Source organism: Abramis brama (genome assembly GCF_963993115.1).
Source record: "Abramis brama genome assembly, chromosome: 1".
NCBI lineage: Eukaryota > Metazoa > Chordata > Actinopteri > Cypriniformes > Leuciscidae > Abramis > Abramis brama.
Window position 1 is genome coordinate 40,681,171 of NC_139963.1, and position 18,001 is coordinate 40,699,171.

General features: G+C 37.6%; 1 protein-coding gene across 1 annotated transcript in view; it reads right to left on the bottom strand.

Moving 5' to 3' along the window:
• lmx1al (LIM homeobox transcription factor 1, alpha-like) overlaps positions 1 to 17,989 on the bottom strand; it is a 26,711-nt gene extending 8,722 nt beyond the window's left edge. The window contains exons 1-3 of the mRNA XM_084116267.1: positions 17,021 to 17,989; positions 14,063 to 14,148; positions 13,703 to 13,886 (exon numbers count right to left, since the gene is read on the bottom strand). Of these exons, the coding sequence (XP_083972393.1) occupies positions 13,703 to 13,886; positions 14,063 to 14,148; positions 17,021 to 17,064 (314 nt within the window). The 5' untranslated portion in view covers positions 17,065 to 17,989. The remainder of the gene's footprint in view (positions 1 to 13,702; positions 13,887 to 14,062; positions 14,149 to 17,020) is intronic.
• Positions 17,990 to 18,001: the final 12 nt, after the last annotated feature.

Genomic DNA, 18,001 nt, shown 5'->3' on the forward strand with positions numbered 1-18,001 from the left:
TATTTTATATGTCAGGCTTTACAGGGTCATTTTATTTGCACATATTCATTTGACAGAAACTTTTCCCAAAGCAGCTTACACTGCATTTAAGCTGTACATTTTATCAGTGTATCACCTGGGAATTGAACCTGTAATCTTGGTGTTGCTAGCACCGTGCGCTTTGGTGAATGTTTTAAACTTATCAATGATTTTCTAAGATGATAAACAGTTACAGTGACTTAAAGGGCAAAAGTGCGCAAATGTATTAAGAAGGTCATTTGTCCCACTACCAATGCCCGCAAATTCCTCTTTTTAAACAGTGTTTTCCTTTGACGTGGCTCATCAACATCACAATTCATTTTAAAGGCACTCTCGCTCTTCAATCCCCACCAAACCCCTCGTTTTTTCCCTCCTCTCTCCCCTCCCTCACCGCTTGATATTTTCTGCCAGAATTCCCTGTCCTCCCTCCCGTCCTCCCTCCCCAGCTCCGTGAAACTAATAAAGACAGGATTAATTAGATTGTTGTTTAAACAGTGCGATGCCCAGACAGACGCTGTAAACTCATAACCAGGGATTGAGGATAGCATGGGGTTAATCTCTCCTCTCTCTTTTTCACACACTCGAATAAACACACCATACTCACACACACACACATTTACCAGCACCTATATTCGGCCGTGCTCATGTACTCTCATAATTATTGACAGGTATCCACAGATGGACCTGTAGACACTCGATGACAATCTAATCCTTATGTACATTTCATTAAGCCAAAGCAACAGTCACCATGTGAAGACCTATGTGAAGTTACTGTCAAACACCTGAACTGGACAATAGTACGATTTTTACATGTCAAATGTGGCGTTTACACATGCTGGCGTGATTTTAGGCTGTTGTGTGTTGCTATGTGGTTGTTAGGGTGTTCTGGGCGATTGCTTACGTCCCATATCAAAAAAAGCCAAGTCTATGATATTGTGGTAACGCAGGTCGTCAGTGTATATGGACTTTTCAGCCTTTTTTTCATTAACCAGGTGAAAATCATCAAAAAGCCACCCAATTTGATGCATCATTCTATCACAGTGCAGGACAAGCGATCATTTAAAGGAATAGTTCACCCAACAAATGAACGTTATGACAAGAACTACCCCTTTTAATACTTGTGCTTAAGGGTTTGTTCAGATCCCTAACCTTAAATACACTCTTAAAAATAAAGGTTCTTTATTGGCATCAATGTTTCCATGAAGAGCCTTTAACATCCATGGAATCTTTCCATTGCACAAAATGTTCGTTATATTGGAAAAATGGTTCTTTAGATTTCTTAAAACGTTCTACACACTAAGAAAAAATGGTTATTTTAAGAACTGTTGACTGAAAGGTTTCTTTGGGAAACCAAAACTGGTTCATCAATGGCATTGCTGTGAAAAAAAACCCATTTAGAGTGTATGAGCAGTAAATAATGCTGAAACCTGCTTTAAGCAATGACCACTAATGAAATTAAAAGCACACATATAAGAGGCAAATCGAATTATCAGATGCTGTCACACATGATAAGATGAAAACAAAACATGTTGGAGGCGAAGAACAGATGAAAGGCACATTTGATGGATAACACAGACTTCATGACAGTTGCAGAGACGGATTGCCCCAGTTCTTGTGTGTGTGTGTGTGTGTGTGTGTAGGAGATGAAGGTGTCATATCAGAAATCTGCTGAAGGAAGAGCCAGCCAGGTCCACACATTATAGCCTCTAATCTGCACAGATATGATGATCCTGTCCGAAACGCAGCTGCTATGGCTAATCTGTCTCAATCCATCTGCCAAAAATGCCAAATTACCCAAATCACCACCTACTACACCCAGATCAAAGAAGTCCAACTCTAAAATCCCTGAGCAACATTCATTCAGCCACTGACCGTAAGACTGCATCGCATGAAACCTGTCTAGAACATTCCCGGGTCATACTTCACGAAACCAAAATAAATAAGTGAGAAATTATATTGTTGAGATGTGATCGGGACAATTTAATTTAATCGGGATCGTTTAGTGACATTCACCACAAACTTTAAAAGGGGATGAAATGTTCTTTGAAAAAAAAAAAAACGCTGCAAACAGACACATTAAACATGATGGTTACATAAATAACAATATATTTCATACTTGAACAGACAGATCTGAAAACCAGAGATAACTGAGGATGAAACTATCTTGGGGGAAAGAAATTATGGGTGCGAGGGGAAAAAAATCAGGCGATATGTACGAACAAGTTGTGTTCATGATGTCAATTCAATAAAGTTTTACATAAATCTATAGCCAAATCATAGTGTGGGGGCCTAATCCATGCACGAACACATAATTTTACATAATCAAACACTTACTGTCATAGTTGCAAGGTTTATCCCACAGACTTTGGTGCATCTTTGTATATATAGGGAGTCAGTATGTAAATCATACATGTACACATAATTGCAAGGGTTGGTGCTGTGCGTGTGTGTGTGTGTGTGTGTGTGTATGAGCGAGAGAGAAAGAAAGAGAGCGGATATTGCTGTGAGGGAAGGTGGCTCAGAGCCAGGGTTCAGTAATCACATCATCTTCTTTTATTAAATCTCACTGCACTGCTTCTGCGTTATTAAAATCTCCCAGCATTCCCCACAACCCACTCCCGCCACCCTCCCTCCCCGACACGCACGCACACCAATATTCACAATGATGAAATATGAGAAAGCCAACAGGTAGCTGATAAAAGTGTACACATCAGACCACTCGAACGCAAAAGAGAAAGCACAGGTGAGCAGCTAAACTGTTCAGTACTGACACATTTTATACTGACCCAATCATGTCACAGACGCACACTTGCGTACGTACTTGCTAGAAAACCAGCTTTTTTATATCTTAACATGCAATGAATGCAATTCTCAAACATGCACAGAGTACTGAAATGATAATCGACTGGTGGCATGCAGGCTTTAATTGTCTAATTATGTTTGATTGCGTTGAGACACATCATCACATCATTGAATGCTAATAAAACAACAAATAGTGTCATTGTACACCATCAAATATTCTTTACCACTCTCAGCTGAATTCAGATGGTAACATTTATGGCTTGTTAGTCATATGAAGAACACTTCAACAGGCTCATTAGAAAGAGTACTGTCTATCAAGGTAGCAATAAAGTAAAAATCACATTTCTTATGTAGTGAGAATAATGAGAATATAATTTTTTTAGATGATCCTGTAGAAATCATGGGTGAAAAATAAGGTTCCATTTGTCAACGTTAGTTAACTATTATATAGTTAACTTGAACTAACAATGAAAAATAATTCTGAAGCATTTAATAATCTTATTTAATGTTAATTTCAATATTTACAAAGTTGTATCTGTTAATATTATTGAACATGTACTAACAATGAACAGTATTTGTATTAACTAACGTTAACAAAGATCAATAAGTCAAAGATTAATACAGTTATATGTAACAAATCTTTTTTTACTTCATGTTAGTTAAAGCATTAATGTTAACTGATGGGACCTTATTGTAAAGTGATACCAAAATACATTTTATGAGTGATAATGGTATGATTTACTTTTTACCAATATTCATTTCGAAGGAAGTGCATTATAATTTCTCATGAGCTTTTCTTTTCTTGATTTGCACCAATAGAACAGAGAAATGTTCATGCTGTCATTGATTCTGTAATGAATGAAACATTCTAGATGTAGAGAAAGGAACTTTTTGTCTCTGTATGTTACACTAATAAAAGTAATTTTGAAGGGTCCAACCAGGCAATTTACTCATCAGCCATTTACTCGCCTTCAAGTCATTTCAAACCTTTATTGGCTTTCTGGCTTGCTTACTTGGGGACACTTAATATCTAACAATATTATTGATCTGCCTGCACTTGACACCATTTAAATGAGAACTGAACTGAGCTGGACGATGACATCACTGTTTTCTCCAAAGCGGCTGTATAGATAAATGAACTAAATTAATAACTTTTCTACAACAGGAATTAACCATCGCTGAACTTACTTAAGCTGGACTATGACACTATTTTCTTCTAGATCTGCTGAACAGCAGAAATAAACTTTTTTGCATTATTTTCCTGTTATCACTTATCTGTTTTGTAAAAAGCTCTATGGAAATAAAGGTGACTTTATGACTTTTTTCTTCTTTGGCTATGTCTCTACATTCATCCGGATACATTTGAAAACTGTGTTTTCGTTTTCAAAATGCTCTGTCCACACTAACGTTTTCAAGCATTTTCCAAAAGTTTCTCATCCACACTGAAATGTCGGAAAACGCTAAATTCATCTTACTGCACATGAATACAACCTCATGAAAGCTCACTGAGATGATACAGACAGAATAGGCATAATAAAGTTATCATGCTATTCTTCTGGCACAGTAGCAGTGTAAGCATACATATCTGTCGGTTCAATATGCGTCACATGGTTAAACATGCGTCATCGTTTTCAAATACCTACGTTTTCACAGTCCACAAAACGTCTTTTTCAAATTTACCCACTTGGGAAAGCATTTTCAAAAAGCTCAGTTTTCGCAGGACAAAAACGCCATCTCAGTGTGGACGGAAGGTCAAATCAGAGAGAAAAAGATGCATTTTCAGTTGCCTTTTTTGGGGTCTGTACAGTGAATGTCAATGGGGTCCAAAACAACCCTGAGGATTTTTTTCAAAATATCTTCTTTTTTGTTCCGTAGAAGAAACCAATTCACTCAGGTTTGGGACAACATCAGGGAACTGATGACAATTTTGTGGGGAACTATGCCTTCGACACATTTCCACTGTAGCAATGATGTCTCATTCCTCAAATACATTTCCAAAAACCTACCAAATGCATGGTAATTCACTTTCCACTTGTCAACAGACCAAATTCTGATTCATAACATGCCACCGTTACATCTTATATAGAGCATTTCACTATTTCGAGACGATAATGCACCATTGATGTGCTGACGTACTTATTGTGATACATTTCCTGACTGACAGCAAGACCTGTCCATACATTACAAACATTTCCAGCGTCCCTCGTGTGTATGTGCGATGCTCAAGGGTTCAGAGACCGACAGGATCGATGTGTTGAGTTGTGTGAGGCGAGAGTGAGTCTGCGAGTGTGTGTGTGTTTGGATAAAACAGCTAATCCCCAGGCCACCAGAACGCAATATCCTGTCAGCCAGATTCTCATTTCCTGTCTCTCTGTGGCAGGGCGAGAAGGGAAAAAAAGACGCGTTGAGGGGGGACGGGGGATTCGTTGCCCCAGAAACAGAAGATACGGCAGCCCTGTTTGAGGATATCTATGGCATTCTTCCTATCTCTCCCCCTCCCGCTTTCATTTTTTTGCCGTTCTTCTTTTATTATCTCAGATTTAATAAAGCCAAGGCGAGCAGCTTGTTCTGCCATGAAACATTTATTAGCCGTCTGTAATGAAATTGTTGTGCGGGAGGCGAGGTGATGGAGACTCATCACGCATTATGCAAAAACAGTGGCAATATCACGAGAGGAGACACCTCGAGCTCATCTCTCCTCTTCCTCTGTCATCTTCCTCTCTCCACCTCTGTTTGTCACCTCCATGGCCTTCTGGGTTCCCCTGAGCTCTTCTTTCCCTCCATCATTCCCTTACAAGTCTGATACGTACACTACACTCTTAAAAATAAAGGTTCTTTATTGGAGTTGATGGTTCCATAAAGAACCTTTAAAATCTATGGAATCTTTACATCGCACAAAAGGTTCTTTATAGTGGAGAAAGTTCCTCAGGTTATTAAAATGTTCTTCACACCAACAACAACAAAAAAAGGTTATTTTAAGAATTGTTGATTGAAAGGTTCTTTGGAGGAACCCAATTTTTTTTTTCCATGGCACCTTTATTTTTAAGAGCTTTAAACATGGGCTAATGGGAGCTTCAGGTGTAGAAAAATTCAAAAAACAAAAACTCATTTTCCTATAGCAGTAATGCAGGTGAGAAAATATTACTGAACACGTAATGAGCCCCATGGCTTTAACTACCACAATGTGTTTATATATACAAAACATATTCACCAACAGGACTAAACACACAAGGTTCTGTATGTTTAAAACTAATACTCGGTTTGGGGTGGTGCCATTGATCTTAAACTAGAAGCTGTATTTTTATATTTAGAAAGTGTGAGTGGCTCGCCACAATGACGCTAGGGGTTACGATGCAGTTGCTAAAGTTTACTAAGTGGTTTACAGGGAAGAGACTGCTTCTATGCCTTCGACACATTTCCACGGCTTCAATCTTTATCACATTGTGTCTGGTTGTATAGCCCACAATATAAGTATGAATGGTAATACTAATAGCCTTATTATTACCATTAACCAGCAATCACCACTAACTTGCTTATTGTAGCGAATCCAAGGTACGGCAACGTCCTCCATCAGAGCCCATGTGTCATATTCCTGTCTGACAGCACAACAACTCTCTAACCACAACACAGCTTGTAGTCACGTCTATGAACATAATTAGCAGCGTTCCCAATCAAGACCCCTCCACCCCCCTCCCTGTTCCCACAGACACAAAGAGACAGCGAGCAATGAGATGATTAAGCGAAAATGTGGGATAAATGGAGAGATAAACTGATTGGTGTCATCCCGGCTATAAATCTCAACAAGTAGGAAATGAAGTTTGGAACAGAAATATTATTAGAAATCAGACAGTGATGGACGAGCTAGAGAAGAGATGCATGGGTAGGAAGAGAGACCGAGCAGAAGAACGTTTCTGTAACCATCAACCTAAAAGCTCATAATAATGACTCTGACCGAAAATGTTGGTAGAGTGTGTGACTGTAAATGGTGATTTCCATAATGACTCTGACCGAAAATGTTGGTAGAGTGTGTGACTGTAAATGGTGATTTCCATAGAAAAAAATATTATTTAGAGGTTACTCTTTCAAAGTACTGGAGACCTAACTGAGAATGTCAGAATTTACAAGCGGATGAAAGAGAAAGAGGAGGATTTTTTTGTGAAGCTGATCATTTTATAAAAGCACTTTCTTTAATTCTTCTGTTATTTAATTTTTTTTTACTTCAAAAATCTGTAAATCTGTTTTTCGTGAGCTTAGAATTATAAGGTTCTATCTCCGTTTAGGGTAGTTCTGAGATATTGAGCATCAAAGTTTTTACATCCCAGCTGGCAATGGAGAGATGGAACCTTTTTATTTTATTAATAACGACTAACAAAATATTTTTCTACAAAAATAACACCACACATGCATTAATGAACACCTAATGGATCAGATTATGTCAAAAACTCAATTTCGACCAAAAGTGGAGATAGAACCTTATAATTCTAAGCTCACGTTTTGTCATTTTTACTGTTGTTTTAGGGTTTTAGGCGTTACGAAGTTAAATATACAAAGTTCTGTCATGAAACTCTAGGTCCTTAACTCAACCTGCTTGCAATCGCATTATTCTCTATAGGGCACAGCTGATTGGTTCCTGCTGTATCAGTAGCCAATGAGCTCGCAGCTCAACCTTAAAAATACTTGGTCAGCATTTACCTTAGCAGTGCAGCACGCTTTCAGAAACCCTCCACCCTCCCCAGCTCCACCTGTATAAATCTGGGTAATTCATGTACGCTATATTGTACTGCAGCAGCATGTCTCATCTATTCTGCCAAGACCAAATATATCAACATTGTCATTTCCATTACCATGCCAAACATTCTGAGAGTTGTCATGACAGAAATAACATTACAGAGAAAAGGTTAGTAAGGGATGTTTTAATACTAAAATCATATTAACACACATATTGTTTGCATCTGAAATAGTATTTTAACATTTATGGATTGCACTTACACTTCCCTCACTGTAAAACAGTTTTTTATGAAATGGAGGGACAAGTGGAAATAAACGTTTGTGCTAATTAATATTATGCCATAAATTCTGTGGACTGAATCCAAATATTCTGGATCTGAAATTAACTTGAATCCTTATTGAATCTGAAATATTAATAGCATCAAATATCAACTTTGTCTCAAATGTTTTTTCCTAAAAATCCTCATGGTATATCAATATTGAATAAATATTAGATTTTTGATTGCAGCCTTTGATATTTTGGCAAATCTAAGCACAGTTTAGGACATTTTCGAGAAATTCTCAAAAGCACACATGATATTCTGGGGTTCTTTTTTTAGGAGAAATGTCTGAGAAGCAGGAGACTTTAGCGAAAATCACAATTTGCTGTCTAGGAGAAACAACTAAGATCTAAGATATCAAATTTGTGATTTTTCGTTCTTTTGGGTTCCTCCTAGCATTACACACTGGGGGCTGTTTTCGTTCTGTTTCCCACCCCGCAGAGTGATCTATTAAACTTGGGGTGTCTTAAATATCCGCTCCCCTGTCTCCACTCTGATAGGCCTCCGAGACCTTCGCTTGTCTAATTTTCTGCCAGGGATCCAGGCACCGTACCCTGGGGCTGAGAGCCTTTATTGGTCTGGGACTGGTTTCACTTGGTTGGGCTGCACGTGCTTTATCTACTGGCTGTGTGGTGTCGAAGTCAGCCAGGAAGACGATGATGGAGAGTATTTGACCATTTCAGGGATGTTAGCAAGCATATGTGGGTTTAATGAATAGGGGTTTGGCTTTGAGTTTGGTTTTGGAAAGTGTGTGGGTGTTGCTGGAATGATCGAGAAATGAATAGTAAATGAGTCAGATTTCTGATAGCAAGAACTTCAGGGACTGGAGACTGAATGTATGCAATCTTAAAGAAGGAAAGTTAATAAATAAAGTTCAAAATGTAGGTTCGGAAGAAGCCTAATCATTCAGTCTAGTCAATCATAATTTCTAGCCGTCCTAGTGACAATTCTTCCACCATCTCCTCCTCTATTCCATTCTTTCTCTTTCTATGCAATATTGTTAGGGAGGTTTCCTCAGAGCTCGAGTCGAGCCTCGGGACCAAGCCTCCTTCGAGGACAGCAAGCCAAGTTTGTTTACTATTAACTATTAGAACTGGATGTATGTACAGTATTTGTGAAGCATTCGTGTTGTATGTCTGTATTTATGTAGCACTATGGTCCTGCGAGACACGACATTTCGTTCCACTGTATGTCCCCACATGTAGCGGAATGAAAATAAAGCTCAACTTGAACTTGAACTTGAACTTGGATGAACAGACTCGTTCAAACTCGTGAAAAAAATGTCTCTCATATGTGATGTGATTTAAAAATTGATGCTGTTTGCTTGTTTGTTGTATTATTGTGTGCATTATTCCAAGTGAAACTTTTTTTTTTCTTAGTAATCTTTTATTAAAAAGTCCTCTGAAACAAATCCCTTTTACAACCCCTTTGCTCAATCCTTACATTTTGGTATTTTATGTCAACTTTTGATGATCCGATTTAAGTCGGCTATTTACTAAATGCATCTAAATGTTGATCTTGTTGATCATACACGCGTTTCATTTTTTACTTGTGTTTCTCTCTGGTGACGTTTGCAGAACTTCTCCAATCATTTAGTCGTCTTAAACCCCGTCGACTCACATTCAGATCTCCCTTCATCCAATCAACAACCGATGGATAGAACCAAGTGCCCAACCTACTTTTTTCTCTTTTCCGATAAAACATTTCACTCAGATACACGTCACAATACGGGAAAAAAGATCTGTCGCTATACTTTGTATTATTGTGACTGGAATTGTCCAACATTTTTTTCTCTCAGTGAATACCGTTTCACTTGTAAACACATATTATGAAACTAAAATGTGTTGGTCAGTGCTGTTTAAGGGGGCCTTTCTACCTCAACTAACTTTTACAAATGACTTTTGTTGGCATTATGATTCAGTTATTTTAAATAATATTTTCTAGGTAATTTTGTACAGTAGAATGTTAGCACAAGAAAGCCTTTTTTTCTTCTCCCAAATTCCTTTTTTCTTTTTTTTTTCACCATCAAAGATTCCTTGGCACCCCAAAAAATGGAGCGCACACCTGCTGTAGACCGAGCAGGGGTAAAGAGGCAGGTGTGTGCTGACGGACAGACAGCAGAGAACACAAGGAGACATTGTTGTGGATTCACTCAAGGTCAGCCGCACAAGAGTGTGCCAAGTTTCCTCCACAAACACACCACATACCACGCTGCAGCCTCAATATTCACAAATAACATCTGCAAACCAAACCTTTGCCTGTACCTTTCTTACTTTCTTAACATATGGGATGAGATGAGAGAAAGTTAAGTCTCTAAAGAGGCCATATGATGCTTTTTTATGCTTTCCTTTTCCTTTAGTGTGGAATATATCTGATTGTGCATGTGTTAGATCTGCAAAGTTATAACGCTCATAGTCTCCCAGAAAGAGGTTTATTCTATGTAACAGAGAACCATTGATCCAGACCTGCCTAAAACGCCTCGATCCTACTTTCGCAAACGTCTACGCCACAATGTGACCTATTAGCATAATGCCCACCCAAAGGCATATGCAAAGAAAGAAAGCGGGGCTTCAGTGTTGTCGCCATGTTGTGGCATGTGCGTTTCCCGTACAGTGTTGTAACTCACTGATTAACTATACCGTAGTACGAAGCATCCTTGGAGAAACTAACCAACTAGGCACGACTGTTTCCGAAACGTAGTAATCTCTGACCTCTCTCTGTCATTTGAACAACATTGGTTCAGCAATAAATATATGGTTCGGGCTCAAACTGATACAGTCAAATCAACAACATTAATAACTGTGTGTTTACAGTAGCTTTAGAAGCCATGGAAGCTGAGGGTCGCGATTATGGTAAAGGGGTGTTACATTTCTGACACAGGCTTGAAGTCTTTGACCAATCACAAAGCTGGCCAATCAGAGCACTCTGTGGGCTTTTCGGAAGGAGGGGCTTTTTTCGGAACTCAATCAGAAAGTTTCAGACAGACTGGGAATAGAGGTGCTGCAATAAAGCACAGTATGTGAAAAATAATATGTTTTTTGGACATTAACACCCAGTAAACAAAATAATGAGCTTTAAAAATAGCATCTTATGACCCCTTTAAAGAAAACTCCACCATTTCAGAAAAGTGAAAAAGTCTGTCTGATGATACAAAGTTAATAAATCTAATGGGAATAACAGTACCAGCCTGCACAAGAACAGTTTTACCGTGCTACGATCCCAGAACAACCTTCTCATTTGTAATCGTTGATCACTTTTACCCTCATTATGACATCCTTGCTGCAAGCCCTCATGCACAACAATTATCAAATCTATTGTCCCATTTTTCTTCAACGGTGTCAAGAAAAGCAATGTCAGTTAATATGATAATTGCATACCCTGGAACAGTCCTGGATCTCAGGTGATCTATCTTCCTGGGAACATATAGAATTATTTCATACTCCCATTGGGAATTCTTCCACCTTACTTTTCCGTCTTCTTTTATTCTCTCCTGCCCTTCTTATTTCTTTCTGTTGGCCTCCAGATGTCAGCAACAGAGGGAGTGTCCACACTTCTCAGCAGTGTCTGACACTTCTCATAACAGTGATAACAGGCCACAAAATCGCCCTTCAACTGTCCGCACTCCTGGTGATGTCACTGACAAATTATGGTTGCTCGGAATCTCCCTCTGACCCAAACAGATACAGAATGATTCATCAGAGAAAAATGTAAATTCTGTCTTTATTCACTTCTATAGTCACTATAGTCATTCCAAAGACTTGGAATGCAGTGCACGAATCATATGAACTGCTTTAATGGTTCTTCAGATTTCTCCTTTGTTTTCCACAGAAATTTGGGTGTGGAATAATATGAGGGTGAGTAAATGTTTTCAATGCACTACGTTTACATGCACTCAAATAATCAGTTAATAATCACATGAATATCCCAATTGGACTGTAAAAGCCTTAATGTGAACACCTTGATTGATCTGAATGAAAGTGAAAGGTATGATTGGATTGAAAGAGGTGGTGTAAACGGTCTAGACCTAAAATAATCCGATCATCAGGAAAACATTAAGCATGTAAACACTTGATTCTGATTATTTTCTCAATCAGATTTAAAAATAACTTGCCCTGATGTATGTACACATCTTATGAACTAGCAGATGTTTATTTACGTCTCACGTCTTACAAACTGGTCAGTGGAGGAGACTGAATAGTTTCTAAATATTTGCTAAGAAGCTCTTCTGACATATGTCATTGTTCTTTCTTTATTTCTTTTTCATCATGTCAAAAATAGCAATTATACTCACTATAGCTCCAGTGATATTATCACGGCGACTTTCTCCATATTTGAACTGCACATGCACTGAGGTTTTGTTCAAGCACATGTAAATGAATATGTGAATTGGATTGCAACGTTTTAAATAAACATCGGATTGATTCATTCTGATTTACGAAAATAATGTAAACATACCTAATGAAGACAAAACTATGCCTTTAAGAGACAGATTTGATCTAAAGCCTTACTCATACATCTTCTAAACGTAACACTGATATTTAAAGGTAGGGTAGGCAATTTCGAAGAGGCTAGCAATAGCGAGCTAGCATTGAAATCATACGATAAGATCCCACCCTCCCTTAAGACAGCTCTCTAAAGTCACAGCTCCTTCAAAACACATGAACTCACACAGCAAGAGTATCTGCAAAGCGTCACAAGAGACGGCGTTAAACTCATGTCTCAAAGCACATAACATCACAATAATACTGAAAGTAAACAACTTAAACAGCTCTGAATTGTACCACCTGACTGCTGCAGTTTAAGTTTGGCGTTGATGATGCTGCTGTTTCTTTGAATTGTCATGACAAATTGGGTCCTCCCTCGAAATCGGGTTATCATCAACTAGTTAATGATTATGAAGTACATACAAACTATATTAATTTTACAATATAGTGCATAATTAAACAAATTGAACGTAATTTCTTTCACTTGATAAACTGTCTATTAATAAATAATAATAACTTATTAAGTGAATATCATTACATTCTTTTTATAACTGAAATACTTGGACATGTTACACTTAATTTAACAGGGTAAATGCAAATAAGCTATCAGGCTAAGCGGGTATCTGAATGCTATGCTAGTACATAAGCTAACCAATACAGACATTAATGTCATTGGTCATTAAAACAGCAGTAGTTCAAACAGCATTTATCAAAACATGATTTTGAAAGAATTGTAACCAGGCGCTAAAAAGAGAGTACCTATTAAAAGTAATTTGAGCCAATGGGATTGCTTGGGGTCCTAACAGAGACCTGATTTTGAGAGAGGACCTGATTTGTCACTTGGTGACTGACGTCTGTCTAACTCATAGCATGAAACGCGCTGATGACGTGTGATGTCTGCGTGAGCCGGTGTGCGGAGGTGTGGAAATACATACTCTGACAGGCAGGTGGGACATCGTATCGTTGCATTCGGACCGAATGCAATGATTGGACAAAAATGTTTGGTCCACAGAAGATATGTACATGTTTTAATATTAGACCACTTCTATTATAGATTGCTATCAGGATGTAAAGAGTTTCAACCAGTTTAACAAAAAGAGTTCATAAAAAAACATCGCCCACCCTACCTTTAACTACATTTTCTAAAGGAAATGTGTTATATTCCACAATAACATCACAGATCAGATCAGCATGATCAGACTAAACACACTTTTATAGAGAGCTCAGAGGAATGTTCTGGTGCACTACATGTCGACCTACAGACAGTACCCCGAAAATGGGATGTTTTGCCATAATAGGACTTTGATTCAGTGCATACAGGCGCAGGATGCAGATCGAACTGTGTCTTACTTCTCATAATCATGCTTGCAGTAAAGCAAGCGGTCCCGGCAGTAGCAGGTCCCACTCAGCGCGCTGCGACACACCGCACACTTGACACACGTCTCATGCCAGGACAGTTCGTTGACGCGCAGGAGGAAGCGGTCGGCGATGGGAGACTCGCACCCTGCACACACCTCACCTCCTCCCACATGCTCTGATGGAGAAGAATAGCACAGGTGTCAGCTGACAGGACACAAACAAATGTGCCATGAGAGACTCAATACACACATTACAGCATCCATATGTAAAGATTAAGCAATGATACCCGAATAATAAAACAAAGCTTTGCGTTCTTCAATATGTTGTGGGTTCATTAGGCAGAATATTCACCGTAAGGCGTGGCAGAGGGAGCCTGCTGAAGACATGATTGGTTTTCTTCTGTTTTCATTCCGTTCCTTCCTTCTTTGGAGTGCTGACTGAAGGCCAACAACGTAACAAAGAAAACTCACATATAGAGACTGCAATCAGATGCGGTTATATGAAATTATTGTGAGCTGCTTGTAATTGCTCATTGTAATCGTCATATTTTATTCATTATATTTACATGTAATGCGAGTAAAATGCACACAGTGATTTAAAGTGTTACTTTGATGATATTTATATGATTGCAGTATAATCTGTGAGGAAACAGAGCATCATTAGTTTCATTAGCAAAAGATAAAATCAGGTCCGGTGTAGGTCCGTTTTTAATGTGCACTGAAATACATTAGTAATTTTAATTTAAAAAAAAGGGTTTTAGGGTAAAAATTGGTTGACTGTAAGCTACCATACCATATAAAATGAAAAATATAATATTTAAAAATACATGTAATTTTATTGTAAAAAGGTTTTCTACACTGTAATAGATGCATGTATGTATGTATGTACGTATAATAAACATAGCAAATAGATGTGAAATATATAGCCTTAAAAAAATTATTGGAACAATATTGATGAAATTATATAAGTAAAAATTGTCATAATTTATGGGGATATTCCCTTCAGTAAGGATACATCACATTTGTCATCACACCACATTGTTACATTTTAAAAAGAAAAATCTTATTTTGTTATGGCTATGTATAAATGGGTGCTTTATGTTGCCTTTTGTGATGTTTAATTAATGTTTACTGCAGTGTATTAGTGTATCACTGAAGGTGTTTTGTGTGTGTGTGTGTGTGTGTGTGTGTGTGTGTCGGTAACACTGTCTTTATGTTAGGCTATCAATGCTCACGATTGCTGGAGAAGCCAGTTTTGTTGACCTTTAAATCACTGTTATATTCAGTACAAAAATTATATATATAGGCTATATATATATATATATATATATATATATATATATATATATATATATATATATATATGCCAATATGTTAGTATATAGCCTACCAACACTAGCCTATATGATTTAAAGACATATAAGGCGCAGCTATATAAATGTAATCTAAATGCTTGGAACAATGCCAAGTTCTCCGTCGACGCTGCCAGGCTTTTTTATTTTAGGCTACGTATACATTCATTTATTTACAGTGTATACTCTTTTTCTCTAATTTATTTGGTTCATTTTATTTTGTCTGACTGCTCAACATGTGTTCGGGAGCTCGTGCAGGTGAAGTGTCCGGTGGAAAGGCGCACGGCTTCGGTGGCGACATTTAGGCTACACTCTCAAACGCTTTGCTATTTGGCAAAACGAAACAATGCAATAAAAAATAAAAAATAAATAAAAAATCAAGTCTTTTCCGGTCTAAAGCCGTCGCACTCAGATTTCAATCAATAACGGATACCGGTTGTCATTAATGCTTTGATTAATGTAGGCTACTTTAGAATTAAAAGGCGTTAATTCGAGATTTACACTAAATTAATCTGATGTCTGCAAAACGTCAGAAAAAGTGGGAGATCAAAATCCTATTTTTTGTAGGCTATTTCGTTGTGTTTAATTGATTTTAGAATAGGCTATTGTAGTTTTTTTTTTTTTTTTTTTTTTTTTTGGTGTTTAAAAAATATATTATTATAATCATCATCATTCTGTTTATTTCTGCCTAAAGACCCATTTTCCTGACAATTGAAAAGTTGCATTTTCCTCATGGCTGAAATCCCATGCACGCTGCGTGTCTGATCTCTTTCCCCATAATAATGCAGTTCATTGCATGAGTTGATTATTAAAAATACAGCAGTTAATCGCGGGTCATCAGTCACACTGAGGAATAATCACTCTGTGATAGGCTATTCGCGTTTACCTGCAAAGTGTCAGCATTTTTGTTTTTACGTAGGCCTTGCTATAAATGTGATCAAACTTTATAGAATGTTTTTTAAATAGCCTAGCCTACTGTCTGTTAAATGAAGGTAGCCTAGCCTGACTTTTGTCGTATGAGAATATGATATTTTGTTTTAATTGCTCCGATCTAGGCCTGCATAAAGGTCTAATAGTTTGTCAGAAAAAAATAAACTAATGACTCAAAGTATTTTACTAAGTTGCCGATAAACAATTATTATTTTACGACATAATAATTGACGCAAGTTGATAGGCTATTGATATCGTGGTTTGACAGGCCTATTTTGATAGCGTCCATTTAATTTGATAAAGTTTAGTTTTAATTTACAATCGAAGATGGTCAACATGAGAGCTGTTTTGTGATGTTATAGCGTAAATACGAACAATAAATGAGTGAAAAAGCGGCGCTTATGATTATGAAGTCAATTTTATATAGTTTTTTTCTCGAAACCAAATCATTTAAAAACTTACGGAAACCAAACCGTGATTGATTGACGTAGCCTATATAGATCTATAACATGTGCTCAATTTTTAAACAAGTTTTAAAATCCATATTTTAGGCTATTGTCTACCAAATAAATAAATAAATAAATAAAATAGCTAATGAAAAATATGTCCTTGTGGGGAGTTTTTCTTTTAAAATTATTATTTATTTAGTAAATGTTAGATTTAAAATTCAGACTCTTTAATTTTTCATATTTTCTGGCCTGAGCTGAACTCATAAAATAGCTGTAAGAGAGAAGTTTCTTTACCTTTGCCAAGTGTTTGACAGTTTTACTAAGTACAGACACGGTGTAAAGTAGGCTACCAAGAATACGTTAGAGGCAAATGAATAAATTCATTATTCAAATTAAAACTTGAGCATTTCTGTAAAATGTAGATCGCAGTGGAATATTTGCTAGGCTGTGTTTAAGTGTTTATTAAAGCCGTGCCGGTTTCTATGTGAACAGTGAAAGAGTCGACAGAGAAAAGTTCAAGTCTATCATTTGTCTCATTCTGTATAGCAGGTGATGCACAGATGCGTCTCGTGCGCTTACCTTGCGCTGAAACACACTCCTCCAGAGATTTCTTTTGGTAACATCAAAATACCTTTGAAGAAGAGGACGGGCAACAGTGCTCCAAAAGCCAAACTTTAGTGTTAGCTATAGTCCAGAATACACGCAGTGGCGCAAACGCATCGCCAGACTGTGTGTGACGTTCAGGCGCGCGCTTTATGTGATGATGGAGTGAAGACTCGGGCTGCGCGCGCACAATCAATGATTGCTGAAGGAGGGGTGCAAGAAGAAGAAAACACGGGCATTTACAAAGTAGAAGTGACCTATTGTATCTGGCAACGAGTATCTCGCCGTTTATCCTCCAGAGAAATAGTTTATTGTCTGAATGACAGGCTGTTTTAAATAAAAAGATTGGTAAATTCCATACATCATAGCCTATAGGCAATAGCTATAACAATCTCAGATTTTATGTAGCGAAAAGAACAATAGCCTTCAGATGAAAGACATATTTTTAGCCTATTGGTCCAATGAAAGTTACAAACAAATGGGTGTTCAAGTTGTGAGTGAACTTGTCATTCGTACGGTTGAAAACGGATGAAAGCCAACAGGCTAATTATCAAAAGTGTAATTTGTTCTCGTAGTCTGTATATGCCTAAATTAAATTAAATAATCGTGTAGCCCTACATATACATTCCGAGAGTGTTTTTAACACAAAAATCAATGACAGAAGCATGAGTTTGTAAAATAGCTCAAGGGCTACAGTATGGAAATGTTTAGTACAGGCCGTATTGACAAAACAATGGCTAGTATGGAAGTTAAAGTCATTTTTGAGGTAATTAATATGCCCCAATTATACCTAGAGCATGTCATCAAATGCAATGCAGGTCCACACGCGTCGTGTCTGCCATCTAGTGGCGCCAGCGTTACATAATAATATGTATAGGCTAAAGTAAACTCAAGTAATCTGACTTGGCAATTAGCATGATAAGCTGTAAGGCCCTGATGTGGTCTAAATAATAATTC